The sequence below is a fragment of the Castor canadensis genome, chromosome 18 (genome assembly GCF_047511655.1).
Source record: "Castor canadensis chromosome 18, mCasCan1.hap1v2, whole genome shotgun sequence".
Lineage (NCBI taxonomy): Eukaryota > Metazoa > Chordata > Mammalia > Rodentia > Castoridae > Castor > Castor canadensis.
This window is the reverse complement of record NC_133403.1, coordinates 3,597,087-3,624,213: the sequence shown is the minus strand read 5'-3', so window position 1 is coordinate 3,624,213 and position 27,127 is coordinate 3,597,087. Positions and strand designations below refer to the sequence as shown.

Here is a 27,127-nt window from a genome sequence, read left to right as displayed (position 1 = left end):
TTCATTGGCGGCCACTCTGGCCTGCTGGGCAGAGCCAGGCTGCCTCGTGGGCAGGCAGCCAGGGGGCTTTGTTTGACAGGGCTGGGCTAGGGCAGAATGGGGGTCCTGGCAGTGTTCCTGGGGGTGCTGGCCTGCCTCTGGGTAGCTCCAGGGGCCTCCCCCACCCACTACTGGGACAGCACCTCCTGCCACTTGGCTAGGGTCATCCCTGGCAGCCATCTGGGGTCTCTGATCTTCCTAAGCAAGGATGACCAGGGCCTGGCTCTGTTCCACGCCCACTGGGACGCACGTGGCAGGCTGCAAGTGTGCAGCCGGCAGGATGAGCCAGAGCTCACTGCAGCCTTTGGTGACCTCTGTGCTCGTGAGCCCACCCGGGGGGCCTTCATCCACAGCCCCGGGCCGGAGCTGCAGGCAGCACTGGCCACCCTGGGGAGTCAGTGGGAGAGCTGTCGAGGGTCCGAGGAGAGTCCTGCAGGGGCCAGGGAGAAGCGAGCAGCAGGACAGAGAGGAACGGCTGGCAGGGGACACCTGCGAAGGAAGAGAGGCTGGACCATGCCTGGCACGCTGTGGTGTGGCCTTGGGGACTCGGCCGCGAACTCCTCGGAGCTGGGTGAGCCACTGGGGTGTGGGTGGGCGTCTGATGGGGGAAGTGCAGGATACAGTCCTGGACCCCATTCTCTCAGGCTGTGTGTCCTTAGGGGAGTGACTTAGCCATTCGGAACCTCGATTTCCTTGTCTGTAAAACGGTGGTGACTATGACTCTTAACCATGGGACGCTTAGATGAAATCATGGATCAAACCTAGGATTCCACATTAGTCACCATCTGAGGGAGGCTGGGATGGATCCAGGGTCTGCTGAGCCAAAAAGCCACTACCCAAGCGGAGGCTTCAGTAGAACGGTGCTGTGACTCAAAGTGCTGTGTTCAAATCCCACCTCAGCACTTTCATGCCGAGGAAGTCACTTTCCTTCTCCGAACCCGTTTCCTCACCTGCAGTTGTCATTGGGGGTAGGGTCTCCCTAACTAGCCCTGGCTGGCTTTGAGTTCACCATCTTCCTACCTTGGCCTCCCTGGTGCTGGGATTACAGGTGTGTACCACCACGCCCAGCTTCCTCGCCTGTAAAATGAAGGTGACACTCCCTGGCAGGACGGTTGAGTTTGGGTGTGGAAAGTGCCAGGCACATGGGAACTGCCCAGTCAAGGCTTGGACTGCAGTGAGTCGCTGTCCGCGTGTCTGCACGGAGGGTGGGGAGAGGGTTGGGAACCTGAGTGGGACAGGCTGCCACCCAACTCCTCTTTGTGCTAGTGAGAAAGGTGGCACCCTGCCTCTTCGTCATTCTGTTACACAATCCTCACTTTGGAGTTTTATTTGGGAACTCTAGGGATAGATTGCAATCCCCCCAAGAAAGACAATCTCATGTGCTCACGGGTGGATTGACGTGCACCCAAAAGGGAACGCAGCTGGGCGTTCTCTGTAAGCTTTTTTTTTTTTTTTGGTAGGACTGGGATTTGAACTCAGGACTTGTGCGCTTGCAAAACAGGCAATCTACTGCTTGAGCCACACCTCCAGTCCATTTTGCTCTGGTTATTTTTAGAGATGGGGGGGGTCTCGTGAACTATGTGCCCAGGCTGACCCCAAAATGCGATCCTCCCGATCTCAGCCTCCCAAGTAGCTGGGATTACAGGCGTAAGCTTTGAAATTGTGAGGGTCTCATGGGAGAATGCCTTGCCCAAGGCTACCCAGGGAGGATGGGGGGGCGTTGCATCAGGACTGGGGTCAGGATCAGGCGGGCGTAGGTGGCATATGGTGCCTGGGACACTGCTGAGCTGCTGCTCCTTTCCCTCTGCCCACGCAGGTCTCTTCCAGGGCCCCGATCTCTGCTGTCGCGAACATGACCGCTGTCCCCAGACCATCTCGCCCTTGCAGTACAATTATGGCATCCGGAACTTCCGCTTCCACACCATCTCCCACTGTGACTGTGATGCCAGGTTGGTGGCCGGCAGGGAGGGCCTGGGGCCGAGGGACAGGACAGAGTTACCCAGTTCCAGAGTGTAGGATCCCAGAGATTCCCTGGAGATCAGCAGCGAGCTGAGTCCCCAGAGAAGGAACTCTTGGAGCTCCAAATGCTGGCCGGGTGGCAGATGGCCTGCAGGAGGAGCCAGGAGGCCCCTGTGGTGCAGGGACCTGAATGTCAGCCCTGGGGCAGGTTCCAGCAGTGTCTAAGGAACCAGCAGGACTCCATCTCGGACGTCGTGGGGGTGGCCTTCTTCAACGTGCTGGAGGTCCCCTGTTTTGTGCTGAAGGAGCAGGAGGCGTGTGTGGCGTGGTACTGGTGGGGCGGGTACGTGGATGTCCCCTTGGGTCCCCTTCCTAGCCAGTTCCTTCCTTGGGGTAAATCTGAGCCCGACCCTGGTGAGGGAGGGCTGTCTGTCTGTCTGTCCTCAGGGAATGAGGTCCTCCTTTCTTTAGGTCGGGGTCCAGGGCCTAATTAAACCCTTCTTGGGTGCCTCCTATAACCCTGTGGGATGGGGATAGGACTGGCAGAGACTTTGTCTCTGTGGGGACAAACCTGGGGGTCTCTGGGAGCAGGGAGTTCAGATCACCAAATGCCTCCAACTGCCACCTTCCAGGTGTAAGACGTACGGCCCAGTCGCCCTCGCCCACCTCCAGCCCAGGACCCTCTACAACGCCTCTTGGAATTCCCTGCCCACCTCCTGGACCCCCAGTCCCCAGAGCCCAGCCCCCAGAAAACAGCGACACAAGCAGCGCCCTCAGAAGAAGTGGCCACAGCATAAAGGGTCCAGGCACCCCAACAGAGCCAACGCTACAGCCCCCCGGAAAGCACGGGATGGCCTAAAACCTCAGAGTAAGCTCAGAACCTAACTTTGGGGGGGTCCTAATGTGGGGGGGTGGCCCTACCCCCGTGTGCACGGAGGGAGTTGCCCCTTTCCCTGCTCCATACGTTTCCTGGGGTCTCCCCACCCTTTCCCATCAAATCCTTCCCTCCGTAATCCACAAATCGACTGTGTCACTCGCGCTCCACTGAGCCTGTCCCCCTGCCATCATGGCTTCTTTGTATCTCAACTGACAAAGTCCCAACACCCAGAGGCTCTCAGGCCTCTCCGGTCTCACAAAGTTCATTTGGTTTCTCAAATGCAGCCTGCATTTGTTGGGGGGGTGCAACTTCTGCCTACAATAAGCACATCTAAGAACAAAAGCAAGGCCAAGAATGGTGGTGCAGCCCTGTAATCCCAGCTACTCGGGAGGCAGAGGTAGGAGCATCGTCGTCCCTGGCTAGCCTGGGCAAAAGTACAAGACTCTAGAAAAAACACGAAATGAAACAAATTAAAGTAAAAAAGGGCTAGAGGTGTGGCTCAGATGAGGTACTCTGTTCAACCCCTAGTACCTCAGAAAACAAAATAACAAGCACAGCTTGCTCTCTGTCACCTCTGGGCCTTTGCACACGCTGTGCTGCCTGAAGCCCATTTCCTCTTCTCTTCCTCTCGCAGTCTCAGATTAGCAGTCTCTGCCTCCAGGAAGCCTTCCCTGATTGCTCTCACGGTGGCACTATTTATATGTGTGTGTATGTGTGTCTCGTATGGGTGACACTCAGATGCACAAAGGACAGGAGACAGAGCGTGACAGAGCACATGTACTGGTGGTGTTTTCCCTGGATGGATGGGGCCTCCCCGGTTGGACCTGGCTCCCCTTACTACCACCCCCTCCCTCACCCCCAGGTGCCCACCGGGCCTGCCGCGGCTTCCTCCACCTGGACCACTGTGAGCACCGGATCCAGCCCCAGGAAACCAAGTTCCAGCTGCTCAGTGGCGCCCGGGAGCCCCTCTTCCACTGCAATTGCACACGCCGGTGAGGCCAGCTGGGCCCCGTGGGGGTGGGCGGCCTGCTGCCGGGCGCTGGGAAGGGACACCTGGCTGGTGACATCCTGCCCCAGCCTGAGCCTGCCTCTGCCCTCAGTCTGGCGCGCTTCCTGAGGCTGCACGGCCCAGCCGTGGGCACCATGCTTGGGGAACGGCTCGGCACGATCTGTTTCAAGCTGGCCACTCCACTGCACTGTGCTGAGGTCAAAGGGTAAGTGACAGCGGAGCCAGGAGGGGTGGGGGGCTTTCCCTAGGGCCAGGTTGCCTAGAGGTACCCCAGTTGTGTGCCTGGACCAAGGGAGTGGGAAAAGGGTCAGGGGATCCCTAAGTCCCATTGTGATCGTTGTCCTGATCCATCCCCCAGGTCCTGTTCTGCACCTGGCCTGGGGAGCTGCATCCTGGCCCTGTCGTTTAGTCCTGGGTGTCCCAGACGACTTGAAACTTTCCAAGTCTCTGTTTCCTTGTCTGTAAAACAGCTGGAGGAAAGTCGGGTGTGGCGGTGCACGTCTATAATCCCAGCTACTCTGCAGGCAGAGATCAGGAGGATCGTGGTTCAAAACCAGCCCGGGAGGGGAAAAAAAAGTTAGTGAGACCTCATCTCAATCAACAAACTGGGCACGGTGGTGTATGCCTTTCATCCCAGCTAGAAGGAAAGCTGTAGGTAGGAAGATTGCAGCCTGAGGCTGGCTCCATGCAGAAATAAAAACCCTACCTAAAAAGTGATGGCGCCATGGCTTAAGTGGTAGGAGTTCTGCTTAGGAAGTACAAGGCCCTGAGTGTCCACTCCAATACCCCTTCCCCCCCAAATAAGCCCCCCAAATGCTGCAGGGACCAAAGGCATGTGTGTTACGGTCACAGCTCGAGACCACCCGCACATCGCGCTTGGGTTCTGAGTGTCAAAGCCAGCTCCGTAGTAATTCCCATTTGACAGATGAGGAAACTGAGGCCTCGGTGTCTGGCTCGGGCTTCCACAGTCAGCTAGTAGCAGAACCCAGGGCTCTGGATAGCAGCCCAGGTTTATTCTGCCTTCTGATAATTTTTTTTTTTTTTTTTTTTTTTGGTGGGACTGGGGTTTGAACTCAGGACTTTGTGTTTGCAAAGCAAGCACTGTACCCCTTGAGCCACACCTCCAGGCCATTTTGCTCTGCTTATTTTGGAGATGGCTGGCCTCGAACCTCCATCCTCCTGATCTCAGCCTCCCAAGTAGCTGGGATTACAGGCGTGAGCCAATGGCGCCCAGCATATTCTGTCCCCTTCTGGGTGTAATCCTACCCTTCCTACCTTGCTGGCGACCATGACCCCATCCCTGCTCCGCTCTGGGCCTCGCTCTCCCTTTCTGCAGAGTAGGGTGGTCTTCTGCTACCCCTGACCACTGTCCCCTCTGTGCTCTTCCCGCAGCTGTTCCAGTGACCCTAGGGCCATCAAGGTGTCAGCTCGGCACCTGCGGCGACTTCGGCAGAGACGACTGCAACTCTGGGATAAAGGCACAGGCGAGGGGCAGGTGTGGCCTTCGGAGTCCCCAGGGACCCCCAAGTCATTCTATAACCAGTGCCTGCAGCTAGCTGAGGCAGCCCAGAGACCCAAAGGACAGCAAAAATTCAGGAGCTAGCAGGCTCGGTGACAGCCTGGTCCCCAGAAGCCTCGGCTTCGGGTCTATGGTTTATACTGCAGTGTGCCAGCCGGGAGGCCAGGTGGCCACCTGCAGTGCTGGACCTTGTCTCCTGCTGTGCTGTGGCACAACCTCTCTGAGCCCGGGTGTGGCGCTGTGGCAGCCTCGGGAGGTACCAGAAGTCGAGGTCCATGCTGTAAATTAACACGAGTCCCCGGGAACCTGGCTGTGGGGCCTGGGGTAGCAGGCGGGAAATGAGGGGTGTCCCAGAAGTGTCTGCATCTGAATCCAGGATGGAGGGAGGACAGTGAGAAGGACTCCCCGACACCCTCCTCCCTTTTAATAGCTGCTGTGCCCGTTCCTTTTACCCTAAACCTACATTCAAACCCCATCTGTGCTCTGGGGCAGGGATTTCCCTCCCCCGTACTGAGTCTCGGTTTCCTCCTCTGAAAAAGGGAGCTGTGGGCAAGAGCTACCTCGTAGTGCTGCTAAGGACTAAGTGACTTGATGTACGTGGACTGAAAATGTAACACGCAGGGCTGAGGGCCCAGTAAACACCACCTCTCTCTCACACACACCCGAAGTGTTGTTCTCTGGTGTCTGATCTCGAGCCGTTGGCCTGACTTCTTAGAGGCCTCAGTGGTGCTCATCTGGGAAATGGGTCCAGCTGAAAGGAGATGACAGCTAATCCCGCACGCTAACGAGTCAGGAAGGAGCCAGAAGTGAAGCTGGAGAATTTAATTCCAGGACTGGACGTCTGCCAGAGCTCCCCTTCTCATCCCGGATTGGGGGGCCCCGGCTGGACTTTGCCGATTGTCACAGTTGAGGTGCCAGGACTGAGTTTTGGGGGACCATCAGTTGGCCACCCCTGATGTGGGAGCAGCAGGAGAGAGGCAGGCTGGTTTGTGACCTTCGTCCTCAGGGCCCGGGTGACCTCCCTCCAGCCCCTGCCGGCCCTGGGGACTGGGAGACAGGCTGTTGGGGTTGGTGGGTCCCCAAGAGCCACCACCACCGGGGTCCACAGACTCCAGGCGAAGGGCTGGCAGCAGGCCCAGACTTCGAGGCACAGCTGGTGGGAAAACCCAGGGGCCAGGCGGCCCCAAAGGTGCTTCCTCACTGCTGCCCCGGCTGCCGTCACCACTGCCCCTACTGGGGGCCACCCGGGGCAGCCGGCGACCCTGGGGCGAGGGGCTGCGGCTGGCACCACGGCATTCACGGGATGAGGGCCGGAGGGCCAGCCCAGGGAAACGGGCCAGGCCTGGGCTGCGACTACGGTGTCGCTTGGACTTCCCAGGACTGGGACTGCGGGACTTGGGTGCCAGAAGCTCAAGGGTGCTGTCATCCTCCCCGTCCGAGCTGGTCCCCGAGCTGTCGGCGGTGCTGCTGGCCGACTCCGAGGTAGGCAGCAAGATCTGGGGTGAAGACAGGGTGCAGTGGGGGGACCCTGCTTCACCCTCCCTCTTGGCAGACCTTGGGAGGTGGAGCTGCTGAGGTCACAGATGTGACAGTGATGACCTTGACGTGGGGCTCAGGCCTGGGTACCTGGAATGGTTCGGTGACACCGATGAGGATGCTATGGTGATGGCTGTAATAACCCAGGATGAAGACCCCATGGTCCTTGGGCAGAGACTCCTCACTGAAGGTCACCTGGTGGGCACAGGGGCTCGGGTCAGGTGGCTCCCAAGCCGAGTCCTGAGGTCCCCAGGGCAGTGAGGAATTACCTGGTAGACACTCCCAGTCACATCTTCATGTTTGGCCCAGACATAAGCCACATAGTCCTTGCAGTGACGAAAGCCTACCTAGAGCGACAGCAATCACGGCTGTGACCCCTCACACCGAGGGCCGGATCCCGGCAGCCTCTTTGTGACCCTTGAGGCCCAGCTGCTCCTCCAGGCCCCTTTGTCCCCCGAGTCACGCCCCACCCCTGCCCTTCTCACCCGGTACAAGCCGATCCAGTCCCACGAGCTGCGGGCGAACACGGTCTCTATGCGGTACCTCACCACGGCCTGCTCGGGTCGCAGCCACTCGTCTGCCACCTCCAGCCGCACCAGAGGCACGTCGTCCCTGAAGGCAAACTGCCCACGCAAAGCAGGGACAGGAGGGGACGTTAGGAAAGACCCCCTCTAACATGCCATGCACCCAGGACTGAAGTCAGGGCACATCAACTGAGATGTCTACTTCACAGACTGGGAAACTGAGGCAGAACAGGTCTAGGATAAATGTCAAACATCCAGCTTGCCAACTCAGGGTTCCTTCTGCCCAGATCCTCTTTACAGGCTAAGTGCAATTCGGCTTTTTAATTTTTTTTTTTTTTTGCCAGTACTGAGATTTGAACTCAGAGCCTTGCACTTGCTAGGCAGGTGCTCTACCACTCGAGCCACGCCCCCAGCCCTTTTTACTTTGGTTATTTTTCAGATAGGGTCTCTTGCTTTTGCCAGGGGCCAGCCTCATATAGTGATCCTTCTAATTCCTCCTCTCTAGTAGCTGAGACTACAGGCATGCACCACCGTGCCCAGCCCTGTCTGGAATTCAGCTTTGAAGTGATCCAATCCTATATATGGTCATTGTCAGGCTCTTATCCAACACATGAGTCACTGAGACACCATTTGTAAAGCATTCACAGCTTCCCAGACTAACAACAGGTGCTCAATCAATGATTTGCCTATATCCTAAAAGGGAGACAGGTAAAGTCCCACATCCGGGTATTCTGGGGTACGCTGAGCATAACTGGGCAGACGAGGAGAGCCCTAGGTGAGCGGCTGGAGATCTTACTTCATTTGTCACTAACTTGCTGTGTGACCTCAGGCAAGGCCCTACCATCCTGAGACTCAGTTTCCCCACCGAGTCTTAAGTACTAAGGGCCCATTACTGACAGGCCATGAACTATCTGCCCCCTGGGAACAGCCAGGTCAGAGGTGGGGGTAAGCGCGGAGGCCATCCGAATGGTGGTGTTTCTGCCTGGGGTGGCAGGCAGCCAGGGTTTTGGCCACCTGTGTCCCTAAGGGAAGGGCTCAGGTGGTGCCAGCTCAGGCCTTTGTCTGCTCCCTGTTGAGCTGGTTTCAGGTTTTCTTCTCTCGGCTTCTGAGCCAAGTTGTTCCAGAAGAAACTGGAACATTCTCTCCCTGCCTCTGGACTCCTTGCAGAACGGCTGCTTGAAATGTCCTCCAGGGCCTTGCAAGGTCAAAACACTCAACCACATTTTGACTGTGTTGCCTCGGGTAAGGAAATTAAATTCTCTGAGCCTTGGTTTCCCTCCCAGGAAAACAGGAAGGAGACACTAGGGTACCAGTGGCTTGAGCCTCTAATCCTGGCTACTTGGAGGCTGAGATCAGGAGGATAGAGGTTAGAGGCCAGCTTGAGCAAATAGTTTGTGAGACTCCTTCTACAAAACAACCAGAACAAAATGGACTGGAGGTGTGGCTCAAGAGCAAAACTCTGAGTTCAAACTCCAGTGCCACCAACGAGGAGCAAACAAACAAAAAACAGGAAGAACTGGACAGCTGAGTCCCAAGATTTTCAGAGAGGGGGCATAGGTAAAGTGCCTGAGATACAGTTGGTGCTCAATAGGCAATGATGCTTTTGTTATTTTTTGAGATGGGGTCTCACTGTGTAGTCCAGGCTGGCCTCAAACTCATGGTCCTCTTGCCTCAGCCTCCTGAGTGCTGGGATTACAGGTGTGCACCACCAGGCCCAGCTCATGGGAAGATTTAAAATTATTGTTGTTTTATTAATTTCTCTTTTTGTGGTCCTGGGGATTGAGCCCAGGGCCTTGCACCTGCTAGGGAAACACTGTACCATCGAGCTGGAACCTCAGCTCCAGGTAACAGCATTTCAGGGACAGTGTCCTGGACAAGGCAAGAAGGTCAAGGTGAGGCACCCAAAGTAGTAATTTTCAGGGTGAGGTTCCCGGTTGAGTGCCAAAACTCATGCCAGGCCCTTTACCAAAGGTCACAGGAGGTCAGGCACAGGCAGATCTGCATTCCCAGCTGCGGACATTGGCCAGTGTCCCACCGATGGGTCATGTGACAAAGTTGCCAGGGAAAACATTCTCTGGCCTACACAGCTCCTTATCAGATCCAGAGACGCAGAGAACCCCGAGCTCGGTTTCAGGGTGGAAAGATGGGACCTAGCCTGCTCTGCTTCTCTCACGGAGCCCTGCTGTGCCGTGGGCCCCAGATGCCTCCTGAGAAAAACAGTAAGTTAACACTTCATGGTCTTTCGCTTCTAGTTCTGATAGTCTAGGACTAGCCCTTTTTACTCTGGCAACCAGGAAACTCAATCTGAAATACACAGTCATCTCTCAGCAATGTACCAAAATCCAGATACCTAAGTCCCTCATATAAAGGGGTTTGTAATATGTGCATATAAACATGTAATCTTCCTGTGCATGTTAAATCATTGCTAGACTACTTATGACAATTCTTTATATGCAAATAATTGTTACACCGTATCATTTAAGGGAAAAATGACCAAAAAAGTCTAAAACTGTTTACTACTTTTTTTCTGATTTTTTTTTTTTTTTTTTTTTTTTTAGCTGTACTGGGGTTTGAGCTCAGGGAGTTTGCTAGGCAGGTGCTCTTACCACTCGAGCCACTCCCCAACTCAGAACCTACACCTTGAGTCACTCCACCAGCCCCTTTTCGTGATGGGTTTTTTCAAGATAGGGTCTCGTAAACTATTTGCCCAGGCTGGCTTTGAACCGCAATCCTCCTGATCTCTGGGATTACGGGCGTGCACCACTGGTGCCTGGCCCTCTGAATATATTTTTTAATCTGTAGTTGATTGAATTCCTACATACAGAACATGGTGGCCTGGAGGGTTAACTGTTCTAAACTCACAGAGCCTGTTTCAAGTTTGGGTTTGTATTTTTAACCTCTCTGTAATGAGCGACACGTGGGGTTTTGACTCTGCTGGTCTTGCTATACATGAATTTTAATATAAGTGGCCCTAAGCTTTTCTGAGAAGAGAGACAGTCAGAAATTAGTGGAAAAGACATGGAGTCTGCAATCAGATTGGCTTAGATTCAAATCCTAACCTTTCCTCTTCATAGCTGTGTGGCCCTGGGCAAGTGATGCGGTGTCTCTGAGCCTCACCCGCCTCCTCGTCTGAAATACGGCTGAGGACAGGTGCAGACAGTTACTGGGGAACAGCAGGATGCTCAGAGGGGCCAGAAGATGTCATAAGGGAAGGATGAGGTCAGGACTCACCTGCAGGACAAACTGGGCGGCCACCGGCTTGTGGTCACTGACTGTGTATTCCATGTGGCTGCAGTAGCTGTGCTGGGTCACTTGTAGCCGGTGGCTCTCCCGACCAGAGGGGCTGGGACCTCCACCTGGAGCTTTCACCTTCCATAAGATGCGATCCGTCCAGGCTGGCTTCCGCTTCTTGGCACTGCAATGGGTGCAGTAGCCTAGTTTCAGGGGTTGGGGTGTGAGGTCAAGGCACAGCCCCTCCTCCCCCTGCCTCCCCCTTGCCTCTGGCTCCTCTCCCTACAGTCTCCCTTTTCCAGAATACTTCAACCCACATCCCCACCCCATCCCAGGCCTCACCTGGTATCGTATTTGTTGGTACCGACATCAAACTTGAAGGTGGGTGCGAAGTTCAGCGGCCCCTCCTGGAAACCCTTCAAGGTGGGCCAGGTATTCTTTGCCATATTGAGCTGTGGGAATCCAGAAGTGGACAACACCTTGGGTTTTCCAGAATCCAGAGATGAGATGGGGCAGGTGAGGACAAGGACCATAGCTTTGAGGTACAAGTGCGTCTGTGTGCTGGGGTGGGGGCTGGGGAGAGGCTGGGGTTTGGGACTAGACTTTCCCCACCTGGTCCTTTTCCCAGAGCTGATGTAGCTGGCCACTGTCGATGGCGAACTTGACAAAGTGAAGATCATAGCTCTCAATGCGGAAGTTCAGATCGCCAAACCAGAACACAAGGCTGTTCATGGGTGGGGGGCAGTGGGTCCATGGGGTGCAAGGGATCAATCCAGATCCTTCCTGCACCCCCCCACCCCCACCCCCACCCCCACCCCCACCCCACATCCAACCCGGTGACACTGGCGCTTTTAGAGATGTTGGGTGGCACCAGAGCCTTCAGTCAGCCAAGGAGCAGAGGGGAGTGTGTACAGGGTGGGGGGCGGGTCTGGAGGACATGAGTTTGGGGGTGGAACCCCCTCCGCAAGGCCACGCCCCTCTCACTGAGAGCCCCGCCCCCGCCCCGCCCCTACTCGTGATCCAGGATGCCTTGTGCGCCGGGTCCCTGGAATTGCTGGAGGCTCAGGATGGTTTGAAAGTTGTCCTTGCGCTGCTCGGCCTTGTCCATGTGCGCGGGCAGGTGACAGTTCAGGAAGCAGAGCATGTGCCCGAAGGTCGCCAGGCGCACGCTCACTCCGCCCTTGTTACCCTAAGGTGGCAGGACGGGACAGGTGACTGGCAGGTGGGATACGTGGCAGGGCGGGACAGGTCACGGGCGGAAGATCATCCCTGGGCGGGATGGACAGGGGTGCGTCCTAGGGAAAGTGCCTGAACCCTGGATGGAAAGGGCGGGGAGAGGACGGGGCGTGGCCTGCGCCGGGGGGCGTGGCCGTGGGCGGTGCTTGGGGAGGGGCAGGCTGCAAGGGGTAAAGGGTGCAGTGTGCGTGCGGAGGGGACCTTGCAGGTGCATGGGGGACCGCGGAACGTCTCAAGGGCCACCTGTGGGTCGCATTCCCTCCCGGGGCGCTCCCACGCTCACCCAGTAGCCACCCAGGCCGGTGCGCGTGCAATCGGTCTGTACGTCCCGCAGGAAGGGCAGGTGGTAGTACTTGGCGAACAGCAGAAGGATAACGCCTTGCATCCTCACTGTACTCACCTGCAAGGGCAGGTGACACGGTGCGGGGCGGGGACACAACACATTTGCCTCTCCTGGCCCTTTCCTTTTAGGGGTGCTGGAACTTGAACTTGAACCTGGCGCGATCCCTAGGCCACTGCACGACCCTCCCCCACAAGTCCACTTCCTCTGGTCCCTTAAGGTCTGCTCCTTCATTCTCCTATTTCACAGGCCACCAGTGAGACCCACTGTCCCCTCATGGGGAGTCAGGGCAGAGCTGGGGCCAGGAATCTGGCTCCAGCTTGTGGGAAGGGTGAGAGAGGTCATTACCAGCACGAAATTGAAGGGCCCCAGAGCGTCCATGAAGAGCTCGCTCCACTGGTCGGTGAAGAGAGCATCCTTGAGCCGTTTGTTGATCATGGAGTTCACTTCCTGCAACCTGGGGAGGGGGACGAGGCTGTCATCATATTGGAAGGACATCTGCCATGGGTGAGGGTTCTGGAGGCCCCAGGGGCTTAGGAAGGGGTCCACCCGCCCTGCCTCTCACCCTATGGCGATCATGTCTGCATCGTCACTGTTATCGCCACCTCCAAGGTGGAGGAGGGATGTGACATCGTCAGGGGGCATGGCAGTCCCCACATTCCATGTAACCACAGTGATCCTGGGAACAGAGGTACAGGAGGTAAATCCCGGTGCTGGGTACCACTTCCTCACCCTCCCACAGAGCTCACTGATAAACTGAGGCAGGGTGGGTGTAAGTCCTTAGGAAGATGGGTGGTGGGCTCAACCTCCCACCTACCAGACTCCCTGAGGAGATAGACTGAGGAAGGAGCCAGTTCCCTTCATCAGTTACAATTCATCACCACCCCGGAAGAGCGGCTAGTCTCCAGGCTCAAACCCCAATGACCGAGAGACCCTCACCGGAATCCGGGGTCACTCTTGCAGGTAGGTTGAGCTGACCAAGAGGAGGAGGATGAGGAAGATGTAGGAGGAGAGATGGGGACTGGAGCATCTCGGGCCTGAAGGTTAGGGCTTAGGCTCCTGCCAGGTCCTGTAGGCCCTGTACCCGGGTTGCCAGGCCCTGCACCTTGGGTGGCAGACCCTGGACTCTGGGTGGCAGGCCTGACGAGGGCCACTTCAGGGGCCGGGGATACACAGGAAGAGCGGTTGGGGGAGCGGCTGGGGGAGCGGCTGGGAGACCGGGGTGGCTTGGGCAGAGGTGGGGGTACAGTTTGGCCTGAGGGGGTCCCTGGCCGGAAGGTAGGAGACAAAAGTCCAAGGGAGCGGGTGCCAGGCTCTGGAAGACCAGAGCCCACCTCCAAGGGCAGGGTCTGAGGTGGCCGTGGCAAGACAGGATCCTCAGGTCTGTTACAGGGGGCTTCAGGCCGGGCTCGAAAGGAAGAGGAAAACTGAGGGTCAGGGGAGGTTTGGATCAAGGATGGGGGACTCATAGGACCAGGTGCCTGAGCTGGAGGCTGGAGACACCCTTCGGCAGTGGGGAGAAGGCCGGGGGCTAGGGTGTCTCTCTGTCTAGCTGGTGTCTGTCCCATAGAAGCCGGGGCTGATGTCGTGAATGCTAGAGCCAGGGTCTGCTCCTGAGAGGGTGACAGAACTGGACTGGACACTGGGGAAAGACTGGAGGGGGACTGGAGGGGATGCTCCTGAGAGGCCAGAGCCAGACTCAGGCCTGAGGCTGCCAGCGCTGGCTTAGATCCTATGGAGGTGGGTGACAACTGATTCTGGTCCCTGGAAGTTGGAGACAGACTGGGCCCCAGGGCGGCTGGGGGAGGCCTTGGCACAGCCGAGGCAGACATGACCAGCTGACCCACGGAGGTTGGAGCCAGGCTGGAACTGTGCTGGGCAGGAGTTCTCTTCTGTCCTCCGGGGGTAGACGGTGGAGTCAGGATGGGTCGGGGAGATGATAGAGCCAGCTCTGGATCATCTGAGGGAGGTGACATAGCTGCTCTTGGCCCCACGGGTGACAGAGCAAACCTTGGTTCTGACGGTCTTGGGGCTGTGTTCTTTGCTGGAGGCTGAAAATTTGAGTCCACCTTGAAGAGGGCAAGTCAATGACTCAGAGTGACCCTAACTAGGGGGGTGGAACCTCGACTCCCACATGGACTCCAGCACAGACCCCATCTAGCTGAGAAAGGCACATCTTTACCAAGAGAGTTCTTCCTATTATCTAACTCAAACCATTCTGCTGCAGGTCAGTTTCTTTCTTGGAGGAAAAAGGACAGAAAACCCTGTCCTCTCCACTACAAACTACATCCCAAACTCCTTGCCCCGCTCTGTCATCAACTCCCTGCATCCAGAGGCAAGAACTGCTGGGCACCAGTGGCTCACGCCTGTAATTCCAGCTACTAGGGAGCCTGAGGTAGGGAGGATCGAGGCTTGAGGCCAGACTGGGCAAAAAGTTCCTGAGACCCCCCCATCTCCAAAATAACCAGAGCAAAGAGGACTGGAGGTGTGGCTCAAGCAGTAGAGCATCTGCTTTGCAAGAGCAAAGCCCTGAGTTCAAATCTCAGTCCCACGAAAAAAGAAAAAGGGCGCAGAAGCAAGATTTGGGGAATGAGGCTGGCCATGTAGATTCCCAGCCCAGTGCTGTGTAACTCTAGGCAAGCACCTCTCTCTGCCCAGGGCCTCAGTTTCCCTGTCTGTAGAACAAAAGGGCTGGGAGAAGGGTCCTTGATCACACCATGTCCTGAGGTATCATTTATTCGAATTCCACAGAGCGCTGTGCAATCAGTCCACCCCCGCCAAGTGTCACAGCTCTCTGTGTCCGGGCTGTGCTCTCTTACCCCACCACCCTCTCCCCCACCTGTGAGGACAGCAAGCAGGTCCCTTTTATGTCTGGCAAGCCGGGCCAGCAGCAGAAAATCTTCAGGGATCTGCTTCCCCACCCCATCCATCCTGTATCATGAAGCCAGGATAAAGTGTCTTTTGGCAGGGAGGACAGAAGAAGGTTTATATTCACCCTAGGGTGGACCATCCGTGCCTCCAGAGATGCAGCTCTGTCTCTGCCCCATGTCCTTCTCGGTTCAGAGAACCTGAAACTCCACCTTCCTGCCCCAAACTCAGTTCTTTGAGACTGCATTCTGGACAACCTCCTGGGCTCCAAGTGTCTCACTGTGTGTGTCCCCTCCTCCCCAAGCACCACACCGCCTCCAGAACTAACAACTTAAGACATCCCAGATGTCACAGTTCTAGTCTTCAGACACAAACCCCCTCATTTTGCATTGGCTCAGAAAACACAAGCAACTTGCCCAAGGTCACACAGCAAAGCCAGAGAACAACTGACGCCCCATGCAGGGCTCTTCAGGGCTCTTCTGGGGACTCTTGGAGATGGCTGACTCCATCTCTCTCTCTGGGCATCCCATCACTGCCCCTTAACCCCCAGGATGACCTCCTGTTTGTCCCTGCTTGGTGGGTATAGGGGAGTGCCAGCTCTTTAGCCAGGGGCACCAGGGTGCCTGCAGTGTGTGTGGGGGTGTGAGAGCAGGGATCAGAAATAGAGGGCCAGGTTTGAAGGGGTCTTACCTTGGAGGACATCCCAGTTTTAGAAACCACATGGGGTGCAGGTGAGGGGCCCAGGCCAGCCCGGGTCCCTGGTCTCCTGCTGCCACCGCTGCTCTGGCCCTCCATGTCTGCAGCCCCCAGCAGCCCGGCTCCCTTGGGCTCCAGCTCCAGCAACTCAGCTCCCGGGAACCAGTGATGTCACCAGCCGTTTCAACCTGCTGAGAATTTAAAGGTACAGGCACAATTCTCAGCCAGGAGGTGGCCAGGACGAGGTGGCTTGCCCTATGGGAGCCCTTCTAGTTGCTGCTGGGGCTGGAATAGCCAAGGAGAGGGAGGAGTGTCCATCAGCCTAGCCCAGGTCCTAACTGGAGAAGGTCCTCTGTCTGTTCCCACCCTCTATCCAGGAAGCCTGGCCAGCCCTGGCTTCAGGGAGGGGCACAGATACACCTGCCGATAAGATAGGGACAGGTGGTTCTGAGGTCAGAGCCCTCTCCAGGGCCTCAGAGACACCTGAGTCCCTGCTCTGATCCACTGACCTTCCTGACTCCAAGCTAGCTCGGGCTTTGCTTTGGCCCCCACCCTTGCCCCATTTTCAGGTCTTGCTGTCACCCCCTCCATTTCCTCCCCCCTTCCACCTCCTGCCTGGCTCCATTCTTCCCATTCCAGAAGCAGACAGCCAGGCTCCAGCCACTCTCCCATCTTAGCCTCAGCAGCAGCTCCTTCTCTTCTGCGGACACCTCTTGCCCTCAGATGTCCCCACACCAGGCCTGTATCACCCCCCCACAGCTTTCCTCTGTCCAGCACTCACTGGGTGTGGTTTGGGAGGCCACTTGCTCAAGGTCACCTGGGGAACTAGGACAATCTGAGTTTCAGGGAAGGAAACTCAGTGATCCAAGTTAGGCAGGAGGTAAATTGGAGGTGTGGGGGAAGGAAGTGGGGTGGAGAAGAGTCCAGTACTGGGGGGAACAGACTTGGCAGGAAGGTCAAGGTGAGAGCTGCAGGGGCCCAGTCTGCAACAGGCCTAGAGGAATGTCTGCTGATTGAACAAATGAATGAATGAATGAATGTGTTAGAAGTGTGAGTGAGTGATGAGAGTCAGACCTGGACATGGATGCCTGTGGGCTGTTTCTGCCTCCAGCCCCTGAAATCCAATAACTAGATTGCTTAATTCAGTTCGGATAGAAAATGGTCAGACTTCTGGACCTCTGCGTCTTCTTTGGGATCCCCCATGTGAAGGTCACGTGGACAGATGCCTCCTGCTCCTCTCCTGCCTCCTCGGGACTGTCTCTGGGTCTAGTTTGCATTTCCCAGCTAGCATCTTTGTGAGACTGAACATTCCAGGGACAAAGACTCAGGCCAGGCCCAGCACTGGTGGCTCACGCCTATAATCCTAGCTACTTTTGAGGCTGAAGTTGAGGATTGAGGTCCAAGGCCAGTCTGGGCAAATAGTTCTCGTGACCCCATCTCCAAAATAACCAGAGCAAAATGGACTGGAGGTGACGCTCGAGCGGTAGGGCACCTGCCTAGCAGTATGAAGCCCTGAGTTCAAATCCCAGTTCCAGCCCCCAAGAAAAAAGACTCAGATCGTATTAGGGTCATATTAGAGTGCTGGGGTAGACAGGTCTTTGGACGGTGATGGTGGAGATTGTGATGGGGGTGTCTAGTCATGGGTGTGAGGTCGGTGATGACAGAAGTGGGGGTACTGACACTGATGTGATCCAGGTGGAGAGGTAGCGTGGGAAAAGTGGGAGGAGATGCTGATGGCGGGGTGGGGGTGACAACAAAGGCACAGGGGATGGTGGAGGTAGTGGCCTGAAGGTAGAGTGACGCCTGGTGGCCAGGGGCCTGGTGGAAGAGGTGGGGGTGGAGTTGGCCGTGAAGGTGGGGGTGGCAGTAAGTGACAATGTGAGAGTGGACTTGATGGTGGTGCTCAGATCACCAGAGAGGGAAGGAAAATTTGAACGGCCCGGTCCTCTGACTCCCTTTATACGAATGAGGAAACAGGCACCCAAGGGTGCCAGCTCCTGATGCAACCCTGTGAAACCTCTGGGACCAATCCTAGGCTGGAACCGGGACAGCAATGCTCTTTGAAAGCCACGCAAATGTCGTGCAAATGAGCGTGCAGAGGGCTCCTGGGCCCCAGGGGGACAGCGGAGAATTTCTCAGCATCTTTGTTCCTGACCTCTGACCTGCAGTGGGGGACTTTAATTCTGGCCCTGCCACTGCCACTTACCTGGAGAGGTCACTGAGATGCCTAATTTGCATAAGGGAGATAAAAAATTGGTAAATATCTCCTCCGTTTGCTGGGAAAACTAAGCAAGATGATGCATATGAGGTGCTTGGCATAGAGGTGGTACAAGCAAAGACAGCTTTCAGTGCTGTCACCATTGTCACCATCGTCACCATCACCGTCATCATCCACCCATTTGGTGGATGCTGAAACTGAGGCCTGGAGTGGTTGTGTTCCGGGAAGGGGAAGGGGGTGGCATGGGGAGGGCCCCTGCTGAGAGCACAGCGGGTGGGAGCTATATTTGTGCTCTTGCTGTGATGACTAAGGAGGTTGATAACAGGATCTTGGTCTCAGGGCGGCAGGCTGGGGGCAGCTGCCAGGGAGAACCGCCCCCCTGGAGACGGCTGCTGTCTCTGGAGGCCCCCTCCTGGCTCCCTCCCTCCGCTCACTCTGCAGGGTGGGAGTGAGGATGCAAGGAGGCAGAGGGTACTTGGTCACCCAGGCCTTTCCCCGGGTGCTCCTCAGACTGTTCAGGTCAGTGACACTTTGCACAGTTCCTCTGTGAGCCTGGTCACAAGTCTTCCGTTGGATACAGGAAGAAAGGTGGCCCAGTAGAGCACAAAGCATGGATGCTGTTTTGAGGGAGCTAGTGGGAAAATTCTCCCCCCACAGAAGGGGTGACCCTAGAACCCCAGCTTAGGGGGACAATCCAGGAGGCCCTGGGAGTCAGAGAGAATGGCAGATGTCAAGTGCTGGGGTGTGCATTGTTCTGGCTGAGAAAGGATGCAAAATTTGGCCCTGTGCCCTCCCAGCCTTTTGGCTCCAACTCAACCCATCCTGAGCTGGGAAGGGAGAGAAATTTCCTTTTTCCTTCCTCACTCCTGCCAGGGGCACCTGAGATGGTGATGTTACAGCAAGCTCTGCTTCCTTTTCTTTCCCTGGTCACCCCGGTCTACCATGAAGGTCATGCCCTGAGAAATGTCCAGAAAATGTATAGAGCGTGTCATCCTGTTACATGACAGGATGAATGGAAAAGAGCACACACACACAAAAAAGCATTTCTTTCAAGACCTCACACGGAGGTTTCAAGTGCCATATGTTGTGTCACCGGCCCCTTTCCCACCCTCTGGGGCAGGCAGTCATCCTCGCCTGCCGTGCTCCCACTCTGGAGCTGTGACTTTCCCAAGGTCACACAGCTGGGGCTGAGCTCAGGCCTCTGTCCTCCCTCTCCTCAGCTCCCCCTCCTCCTAGGCAGCCCAGCACCCGCTGTCAGCTGCTCTGAACTGAGTGGCTATTTTTATTCTGGTGCAAGGGGACCTCAAGCAGCAGAGCCATGTAGGTTAGAAGATGCTAACAGGCAAGGGGATGCTTGCTGTGGGTACCTGCTGCTAAGCTGGCCTGGGGACTCTCATTTCTTATAGACTGACCTCTCCTGGGCTTCCATGTCTCCAAAAACTTCTCCATTGGACCCCAGAACACAGCAGAGAGCTAGAATAAGCCCTGATCCCACTTCCAGCTTGAACCCTAATCTTGTTATTGACTGAGCCTTGATCTCATGTCAAGACTGAGCCTCTTCTCCAGCTGTAGACTGGGCTCTGATCATCACCTTAGAATTGAACCTGGACTCTAATCACATACTGAACCCTGATCTAAGCCTAATGAAAGACTGATACAAACTTGAGATCTTGATTCTGGACTCAAACTAAGCCCTGATCCTAGCCTAAGACTGAGCCCTAATCACAGACTGATCTCTAACCCCAGTTCAGATTAATGCTTGTTTTAGATTGACCCCTGGCTCTGGTGGAAGATTAACTCTGATCTTGGTCACAAACTGAGCCCTGAGTTTAATCATTTACTAAACCCTGAACTCAGGCTGATTTCTGACTCTGAGCCATGCAAATTCTGCTTATTCTAGTCATACCCTGAGCCCTGACCTTAAACCCTGAATCCGATCAAAATCTGAGCCCTGAACTTAAGTCATTGACTGAGCCATGACTCTGGTCACACACTGAGCTTTAATCCTTGTCACAGATTGAAGACTAAGTGCAATCATTGCCTCAGCCCTGACTCCATGCTGCTCGAACTCATTTCTAAATCCTCTGATTTTTGTTTTGTTTGTTTGTTCAATTGTTTTCAGACCTGGTTTCGCTATGTAGCCTAAGCTGGCCTCAAACTTGTGATCCTCCTGCCTGAGTGCTAGAAATGCAAGTACTTGTCATTGGCTCTTGCAAACTGACCTGCTTTTTCTTTTCTTTTTTTTTTTTGGTGGGACTAAGGATTTGAATTCAGGGCTTTGCACTTGCAAAGCAGGAGCTCTACCTCTTGAGCCTCACCTCCAGTCCATTTTGCTCTGGTTATTTTGGAGATGAGGTCTCAAGACCTATTTGCCCATGCTGGCCTTAAGCCGTGATCTTCCCGATCTCAGCCTCCCCAGTAGCTGGGATTACAGGTGTGAGCCACCATGCCTGGCTTCTTCACAGACTAACTCCCAGTCCTAGCCCCACCTAAGGAAGGTTGCTGGCCGAGAAAACATGCTGCTCACTAAGGGCATATGGATTAAGAGCAGAGATCTGTCCTGGGAGGTCTTGGGCCTACCAGGCTGCTGATGACAGAACGTTCCTGATACTGTTCTGCCCACTGTCTCCATGGCTGTTCCACTGGCTGGCTGGTCAGCCCTCAGCAGCCCAAGCGATGGTCCCTACAGGCCACAGTGTCCAGGTTAATGCAATGAGAGTGGTTTGGTGGCCTCTGTCCAGCAAACAACAAGGGACCCCGGGGTATAAACCACAGGCTCTGTGAGGCACTGGGGGGTCCTTGCTGGGATATATAGGGGTTTGGGTAGGGGGAACCGATTGCATATGTTCCATTGTTTTGTAAACGAGGTTTATTATTTGTGCATAGCTAATATCTACTTTTTGTAGAAAATACAGAGACTGTGTAAAGGAGAAAAATAATTCACCAATTATCTCATGCAGCAAGAGATGGCCATTTTTACTTTGTGGATTTTTTTTTCCTTTTAGCTTTCTTTGGGGGTGGAAAGATTGAACTCATCAGGACCTTGACCTTGCTAGGCGGGGGCTCTATCACTTGAGCCCCACCCCCAGCCCCTATTGCTTTAGTTATTTTTCAGAGAAGGGCTCATGTTTTTGCTGTATCCTGCTGCCTGGCTGGGATTACAGACATACACCACCATGCCTTGGCTTAAACCTGCTTTCAGCAGGGAGGTCATGCTAACTCTTTTTGCCCAGGCTGGCCTCGAACTGAGATTCTTCTCGTCTTCACATCCTGAGAAGTTGGGAATTACAGGTGTGAGACCCCAGACTCGGCCGCCCACCTCCTTTTTTAACAGGAACTGGAACATGATTGGCTCTGCCCGTGCCCTGGCTACGGCTTCAATTGAGGAATGGGCTTCAGTTGGTGAAGGAGACGACCAATATTGTGCCACATGGCTTCGACATGAGGGGACTGGTGAGATAAAGGAGATGTTTGCTGGGGATTTGGAAAAGAAAACATTTTTTTCTCCTGACAAGTTTGCAAAAAAAAAAAAAAAGACTACCCTTCTATTAGACATGGCTGAGGATGCCTGTGACTTCATTAGCTACCTACGATCTTCATTCAGCCATTTTTTTTGGGTGGGGCTGGGATTTGAACTCAGGACTTCACCCTTGTAGAGCAGGTGCTCTACCACTGGAGGCACACCCCCAGTCTATTTTGCTTGGGTTATTTTGGAGCTGGGATCCTGTGAACTATTTGCCCAGGTTGTCCTCAAATTGCAGTCATCCTGATCTCAGCCTCCCAAGTAGCTGGGATTACAGGCGTGAGCCACCGGTGCCTGACTCATTCAGTCAATCCTGACAGGGGGTCGATCATATGGGTCAGCCGACGCTATGAAAAGTAGAATGGAGGGAGACCAGGTTTTGGTTACTAAATTACTGGATCAAACCTTACTTGACAGTCACAGTCTATTGGGATTTTAAGAAATTATTTGCAAGGCTGGTGGAGTGGCTCAGGTGGTGGAGTGCTTGCCTGCCTAGCAAGCAAGTGGCGTTTAGTTTAACCCCCAGTACTGCCAAAGTACTGCCAAAAACAAAACGAAAAGAAATTATTTGAGCCAGCAGATTGCCTTGAGCAAGTGTGTGATTTGCAGTACAAAGCATCACAATTCCCAACTGACGTTACATTGCTGTTTTATCACCTTGTTCTTTTTCTGGTAGCATTGGGATTTGAACTCAAGGCTTCACGCTTGCAAAGCTAGCATTTTACTGCTTGAGCCACACCTCCAGTCCATTCTGCTCGGGTTAATTAGGAAATGGGGGATCTCATGAATTATTTTCCTGGGCTGGTTTTGAACCTTGACCCTTCCAAATCTCAGCCTCTGGAGCAGTTAGGATTACAGGTGTGAGCTACTGGTGCCCAGCTGCAAAATCCAATTTTTTTTTGTAGCGGTACTGGGACTTGAACTCAGGGCCTCACACTTGCTAGGCAGGCACTCTACCACTTGAGCCACTCTGCCAGTCCTAAAATCCAATTTTTGATATACATTTTTTTAATGGAGGAAGATGTCCAGGAAGGCAACAACACTTGTGATCTATGAGAATCACAGTGCAGCCTTGGCTCGGTGTCGAGAAGGATTCTGTAGATTTATTGGGTTTGAAGTTTCTTTTTCTTTTGATTTCTTTTTATTCTTGGCAGCACTGGGGTTTGAACTCAGAGCCTTGCACTTGCTAGGCAGGTGCTCTACCACTTGAGTCACTCTGCCAGCCCTGCAGATTTATTGGGAAACAGCACAGAGAACTCCTATCTGCCAGGGATTGGCTCTAGGACCCAATTTATAAAATGGCTGCGTGTGTCCTCCCAGGTACCTTAAACCACCTCTAGGTAACTTATAATAAACGCTATGTAGACAGCTCTTATACTATATTGGTTGGAAAAAGGACAAGAAAAAAGTGCACGTGTTCCGTACATATGCAGATTTTATTCTCTAAATATTTTCAACTTGATCTTGGTTGAATCTACAGTTGTGACAAAGAGCTGCCTATTTCTTGTGTCTTCCCTGATGGAGTCAGATAACAAGATTTAGTTATCTTTGGTCTGGGGAGATGAGCACGGGAATGTTTTGAACTTCACAACTTAATCTATTTCACCTTTTTTTTTTGAGGGGGCGAGCATAGAGCTGAGGTTTGAACGCAGGGCTTTGTGCTTGCAAAGCAGGTGCTCTGTTTGAGACACACACAAACTTCCTTTGGTGGGGAGAGATGGAGTCTTGCAAACCATTTGTCAGGGCTGGCCTCCATTCAAGATCCTCCTGATCTCAGCCTCCCAAGTAGCTAGGATTACAGGAGTGAGCCCCCAGCGTCCAGGTCTGTTTCATCTTTCTGAGCCTGTGTTTTCATCTGCAAAAAGGAGTTCATGGGGCTTTGATGAGTGAGTTGATAAGGAGTTTTATGTATATTATTAACTTTCTTTAGCAAAGCTTTATTCAATACTTTTATTATAATTATTCATTTTTAAATTTATTAGCCTGTTATAAATTGTACTGGGAGTACACTGTGACATTTACAAAAGTGTTTCCAGTACATCTTGGTTAGATTTATCCCCTCCATCTTTTTCCTTTCTCCTCCCTCCTCCCCCCGACTTTCACTATTAATTTTTATTTCCCCTTCCCCCCACAGAATAGGTCATCTTCCTGTCACCACCATGTGGGGGATGGAAATCTTGATCGCAATTGCATCCAAACACGTGAAATGTACAAACAAGGATCTCCCAGGCTTCAGTTTCCCTGTCTTAGAAAGTTCTGACCCAGACACCTTGGTGTCCATCTGCGTCCCGCCTGCACCCCCTGGTGGCGTGAGGTGACGCTGCCCGGTCACATCCTGTGGGAGGATTCACTCCCTCAGTCGGCAGGAGCAGGGACATTTTGGGGACCCGGAAAGTAAAGGTGCGAGGATCAGCGAGAAGCTGGGTCAGCACACGTGGAGCTGGCGGGAGGGGGGCGTGGCTTATTGAGGGGCGTGGTCTTTGGTGGGCGTGGTCCGCGGCGGTGGGGCGGGGCTTCCGGCAGGGGCGGGGCCAGCCTGCGGGCCCAGACGTGGCGCAGCGGCCGGGGCGGTTTCGCCTCCAGCTTGCGGATCATCCTCTGCCGGGTACCGATGAGCCTCCTGCTGCTGCCGCCGCCACTGCTGCTGCTTCTCGCAGCAATTGTGGCTCCAGCCACTGCCGCCACCACCTACCGGCCTGACTGGAACCGACTTCAAGGCCTGGCCCGGGCTCGGGTGGAGGTGAGAGCTCCCACGCCAACCTCACCCCTCCCCCACCCTGCCCCCCCCACCCCCGGGCCCCCGTACTTTGGGCCTCTGCAGCATCAGACCCTTATATGGCCCAGAAACACCCCGATCCCCGAATCCCCTTCCTTCCCTCTCCGATGAATCCCGCACCATCCTTCCCGCTGCCCCCAGCTCATGATGCTCTGGCTCCAGTGAGCAAGTCCGAGACACCGACATTGCGGCCTGGCACCCCGAACCCTTGCTTTGCTCCCCATCTGGTCAGACAGCAGGCCCCTGGACACCTTGATCCCCTAACTCTTCTCCAGTCTACATGCTCCCAAACTTGCCCTGGGGAGTCCAACCTGCCTTCCCCATCTCTCCACTTTTTCCTGGAATTCCGGTTCTGGAGTCTCTCTTCCTTCTCCTGGGGGAGGGAAGACTTTCTGGGAGCCTACTGTCACAGTCCAGGAGCCAGAGAAAGGAACTGGGAACTTGGTTACCAACACTTAGTTCACAGCAATCCCCGACTCTCCCCAGGCAGGAAATTGCCCTCCTAAGCCTGTCTTGTGAAGTGACTTGGACCATCACAGCCTCTCTCTGGGCCTTAGGGTTTTTTTTTTTTTTTTCTTCAATACTGGGATTTGAACTCAGGACTTGCACCTTGAACCACTTCACTAGCCCTTTTTTTGTGACTTTTTTTTCTTGAGATATGGTCTCATAAACTTCCCCCCTGCCCACCGGCTGGCTTCAAACCTCCATCCTCCTGTTCTCTGCCTCTCAAGTAGCTAGGATTACAGGCGTGAGCCACTGGTGCCTAACTTGGGCTTTAGTTTTCTGAGAAGAGAGGGTAGAATAAAGGAGGCCTGGAGAGGTTGGCTGGTCCTGGGGTGCTCTCAGGGAATGTCAGGAGGGACCCTGCCATCCTCCCAAGTGAGGGAAGCAGGCAGATGGTCTGTAGGACTGGGGTGCAGGTGGCTGGCAAAGCCAGCCAGCTCTCCATGGGGTTGGGCAGGGACCAGATGGCAGGTGCCTTTAATGGGGGACCCCATCTGGAGTAGTACTGCGCTGTTTTCTTCTGGTCTGCCTTATCCCCTGAGGTTTCAGGATCCAAAGACCTGGCCTAGGTCTCTATTACCTGAAAGTAGCAAAGCCATCATGTCTGTCTCCTGGGCATAGGGAGTCAACCATAAATAGGGTGTTCAGGCAGGAGCCCCAGGGCTGACAAGCTCCCTGTGGGTCTCTGCTCTTGGACCTCTTTTCCCTGGTGTCTCTAGTCCTGAGTTTTCCCACCTGTACCCAGTATCTCCTGCCCGCAAGGGACTCTACCTCTTTCACACCTTGGGACCTGCTCTTCCAGGGATAATGCACAGCCTCACTCAACTCAGGGATGAGGTCTTGGGAGTGTGGTTGGGGTCAGATGTGACAGACCCCTGATTTACCCCTTTTATTCCCCCCCCCCAGACCTGTGGAGGATGACAGCTAAACCGCCTGAAGGAGGTGAGTTTGAAGGAGGGATCCTTGGCTCTTCCCCCCACACCTCTTAAGGAGTGGGCAACTTGTTTTCAGTGATGACAGGCTGGGGGTCAGGAGCCTGGGCCTAACTTGCTGTATGACCTTAGTGGCTCTCTGTGGAAGGGTCATTTTTTTCTGATGTTCTGATTCCTCCCCAGGTGAAGGCCTTCGTCACTCAGGACATCCCACTCTAGTATCCTTCTGTTCTGGGGATGGGAAGATGGGGAGGGTACCTGAAGAATTTCCTTCCCCTTAACTGTGAAAAGATGGCACATGAAGCCGGGCGCTGGTGGCTCACGCCTATAATCTGGGCTACCCAAGAGGCAGAGATCAGGAGGATTATGGTTCAAAGCCATCCCTGGACAATATCTCGAAAAAAACCCATCACACAAAAAAAGGGCTGGTGGAGTGGCTCAAGGCATAGGCCCTGAGTTCAAGCCCCAGAGTTCAAGCACATGGTTTTCCTCTGACAAGTAGAACTGATTACTGTGGACTGTCCAGAGGAGTCCGAGGTGGTGTCCAAACTGGGGAGGCGAGAGAGACTGACTAATAGAAAGGCCTTTTGGTTATTTAGAACCCAGGGCACAGAATATGCACTCAGCAAAGGAGGCATTGCTTTCCCATCAGAAGCCCCCCGAGTCCCCCACCCCCTTCTGCCCACCGTCACCCCCCTTAACGCCCCCCTGCAGCCACAACCTGGTGATGAAACACCTCCCTGGGGCCGACCCGGAGCTCGTGCTGTTGGACCGGCGCTATGAGGAACTGGAGGTGAGGCGGCCTTGGGAGGCGGGCCGGGGGCGGGGCTAGGGGCGGGGCCCGCCGCGCTGACCACGCCCCCTCGCCGCAGCGCATCCCGCTTAGCGCGATGACCCGCGATGAGATCAACGCGCTGGTGCAGGAGCTCGGCTTCTACCGCAAGGTGGCGCCCGACGCGCGGGTGCCCCCCGAATACCTGTGGGCGCCCGCCAAGCCCCCCGAGGCGGCTTCGGACCGCGCGGACCTGTAGATCCGGAGCCTCGGCGAGCTGGGGCGAACCTGCCTGAGCCCCGGAGACCGAATGACGCGCTCAGCATCCCGGGACTCCTCCCTTGCTGAGGGCCGACGCCGGGTCCCCGAGCCAGCAGGAATGGGATGGGGGGGGTGTCCTCCCTGCCACCCTCCACCCTTATTCCCCTCCCCCAGCTCCACTAAATCCTTCCGCCTTCACCGAGGCTCCCCTCCTTCTTTGCTGCGGGAAGCCGGACACCCCCGGAGACCTCGCATCCCTGGCTGCAGGAGTTGGGGACCTTCCTGGGGCAATCAAAAGAGGCAGAGA

General features: G+C 55.0%; 3 protein-coding genes across 8 annotated transcripts; 2 read left to right on the top strand and 1 right to left on the bottom strand.

The window, feature by feature from the left end:
* Pla2g3 (phospholipase A2 group III) lies at positions 1-6,217 on the top strand. 2 transcript variants are annotated; one of them, XM_074060997.1, is made up of 8 exons: positions 1-610; positions 1,856-1,988; positions 2,207-2,341; positions 2,631-2,866; positions 3,738-3,867; positions 3,976-4,089; positions 4,243-4,460; positions 5,277-6,217. In XM_074060997.1, the coding sequence occupies exons 1-8, from the start codon at positions 97-99 to the stop codon at positions 5,438-5,440; spliced, it is 1,644 nt and encodes a 547-aa protein (XP_073917098.1). In that variant the 5' UTR covers positions 1-96; the 3' UTR covers positions 5,441-6,217. The 2 variants fall into 2 exon arrangements, with proteins under 2 accessions (XP_073917098.1, XP_020035783.2); XM_020180194.2 differs by lacking the exon at positions 4,243-4,460.
* Inpp5j (inositol polyphosphate-5-phosphatase J) lies at positions 6,211-15,961 on the bottom strand. Of its 2 annotated transcripts, none has more exons than XM_074060992.1 (13): positions 15,829-15,961; positions 13,210-14,321; positions 12,836-12,949; positions 12,619-12,727; positions 12,214-12,330; positions 11,708-11,883; positions 11,307-11,418; positions 11,037-11,146; positions 10,695-10,878; positions 7,425-7,562; positions 7,209-7,286; positions 7,030-7,134; positions 6,211-6,899 (listed from the first exon to the last, which is right to left on the bottom strand). In XM_074060992.1, exons 1-13 carry the CDS (start codon positions 15,931-15,933, stop codon positions 6,342-6,344), a joined length of 3,018 nt encoding a protein of 1,005 aa, XP_073917093.1. In that variant the 5' UTR covers positions 15,934-15,961; the 3' UTR covers positions 6,211-6,341. The 2 variants fall into 2 exon arrangements, with proteins under 2 accessions (XP_073917093.1, XP_020035782.2); XM_020180193.2 differs by having other exon boundaries at positions 13,210-14,339; positions 15,829-15,956.
* Positions 9,531-27,018, top strand: Selenom (selenoprotein M). 4 transcript variants are annotated; one of them, XM_074061001.1, is made up of 8 exons: positions 9,531-9,682; positions 21,387-21,505; positions 23,710-23,975; positions 24,159-24,315; positions 25,762-25,797; positions 25,971-26,005; positions 26,502-26,580; positions 26,660-27,018. In XM_074061001.1, the coding sequence occupies exons 4-8, from the start codon at positions 24,187-24,189 to the stop codon at positions 26,816-26,818; spliced, it is 438 nt and encodes a 145-aa protein (XP_073917102.1). In that variant the 5' UTR covers positions 9,531-9,682; positions 21,387-21,505; positions 23,710-23,975; positions 24,159-24,186; the 3' UTR covers positions 26,819-27,018. The 4 variants fall into 4 exon arrangements, with proteins under 4 accessions (XP_073917102.1, XP_020035800.1, XP_073917100.1 ...); XM_074060999.1 differs by lacking the exon at positions 9,531-9,682 and adding an exon at positions 15,904-16,039 and having other exon boundaries at positions 16,474-21,505; XM_020180211.2 differs by lacking the exon at positions 21,387-21,505 and having other exon boundaries at positions 9,536-9,682.
* The last annotated feature ends 109 nt before the right edge of the window (positions 27,019-27,127 follow it).

What these genes read in the sequence shown, in the direction of transcription:
- Pla2g3 (XM_074060997.1), top strand. Translation starts at nt 97, where the DNA reads ATGGGGGTCCTGGCAGTGTTCCTGGGGGTGCTGGCCTGCCTCTGGGTA. An exon ending in CACTGCAATTGCACACGCCG is followed by an intron (nt 3,868 to 3,975) that starts GTGAGGCCAGCT and finishes CTCTGCCCTCAG; the next exon opens with TCTGGCGCGCTTCCTGAGGC. An exon ending in CACTGTGCTGAGGTCAAAGG is followed by an intron (nt 4,090 to 4,242) that starts GTAAGTGACAGC and finishes TCCATCCCCCAG; the next exon opens with GTCCTGTTCTGCACCTGGCC.
- Inpp5j (XM_020180193.2), bottom strand. Translation starts at nt 15,933, where the DNA reads ATGGAGGGCCAGAGCAGCGGTGGCAGCAGGAGACCAGGGACCCGGGCT. An exon ending in ACCAACAAATACGATACCAG is followed by an intron (nt 10,879 to 11,036) that starts GTGAGGCCTGGG and finishes CACCCATTGCAG; the next exon opens with TGCCAAGAAGCGGAAGCCAG. An exon ending in CCGCCCAGTTTGTCCTGCAG is followed by an intron (nt 7,563 to 10,694) that starts GTGAGTCCTGAC and finishes TTGCGTGGGCAG; the next exon opens with TTTGCCTTCAGGGACGACGT.